Source organism: Egretta garzetta, unplaced genomic scaffold (genome assembly GCF_000687185.1).
Source record: "Egretta garzetta isolate BGI_Z169 unplaced genomic scaffold, ASM68718v1 scaffold136, whole genome shotgun sequence".
NCBI lineage: Eukaryota > Metazoa > Chordata > Aves > Pelecaniformes > Ardeidae > Egretta > Egretta garzetta.
Genome location: NW_009260066.1, coordinates 130,812 through 131,648, shown reverse-complemented (window position 1 = coordinate 131,648; position 837 = coordinate 130,812). Strand labels below are relative to the sequence as shown.

The 837-nt window shown below is 36.7% G+C and overlaps 1 protein-coding gene across 1 annotated transcript in view; it reads left to right on the top strand.

Annotated features, from left to right (window-relative positions):
- The window catches only part of ZSWIM6 (zinc finger SWIM-type containing 6), a 53,715-nt gene that overhangs the window by 203 nt on the left and 52,675 nt on the right, over positions 1-837 (top strand). Inside the window, 1 exon segment of the mRNA XM_035896602.1 lies at positions 1-139. This exon segment is cut by the window's left edge and continues 23 nt beyond it. Within this exon segment, the coding sequence (XP_035752495.1) occupies positions 1-139 (139 nt within the window).

The following is an 837-nucleotide window of genomic DNA, read 5'->3' as shown; positions in this document are numbered from 1 at the left end:
CTCTTTCAAATGAACAGAGACCAACTACAAAAATTTGTACAGTATTTGATCACAGTGCACCACACAGAAGTTTTGCCAACTGCTCAGAAATTAGCAGATGAAATTCTTTCTCAGAATTCAGAAATCAATCAAGTCCATGGTGAGTTTGATACTTGCTCTTTCTTTTGCTTCATTCCCTCTTTGGTTTTGAGGTTGTTTTGTGGCATTGAGGAGTGTGACCTGCTGATGTCCTTTCCAGCCTGAATTATTCTGTGATTCTATGGTGTTTACTAAAGAAGATTCTGTTACTGAACCTTCGCTTTAAGATATGTAGAAAGCAGTACTTTTTGGAAGCAAGAAAAGAATTCATAAGCAATGAGCTTGATGTCTCCAGCACTGTTAATACATGGGCTGATCTGCTTTGTGCTTGTATTTTCCAGCTATGAAAAACTGAGTAGTGATGTTCTTTGTATAGCCACATTACTTAAAGGAACTATCTTACCAACTTACCAATGGCATCTTTTTGTTATTTTTGTTCTTTTTGAACTAATCTTCTGATTGTATAACTTTGTTTTAATGGCAAAGCATAAAAGCAAGTAGGTGTTACTGTTTTTTCCATTCATTAAATATACTTTTATTATCCTTTGGGATTTGGTTTCTGTATGGAAAGTGAGGAAAAATATAAAACCTGTATTTCAATGCCTTTTTCTTGTTAGTGCTGCAGCAGCCTACAGCATCAGCAAAGGTCTTGATCTTCCCTGCTCTTTCTGCGGCACATGGTTTTAATGGCTATCAGTTTCTGGTACTGAACATCATATGTTTGTTAAAGGGTGCTGGGTGTGACTAGAGGCTTCTGAG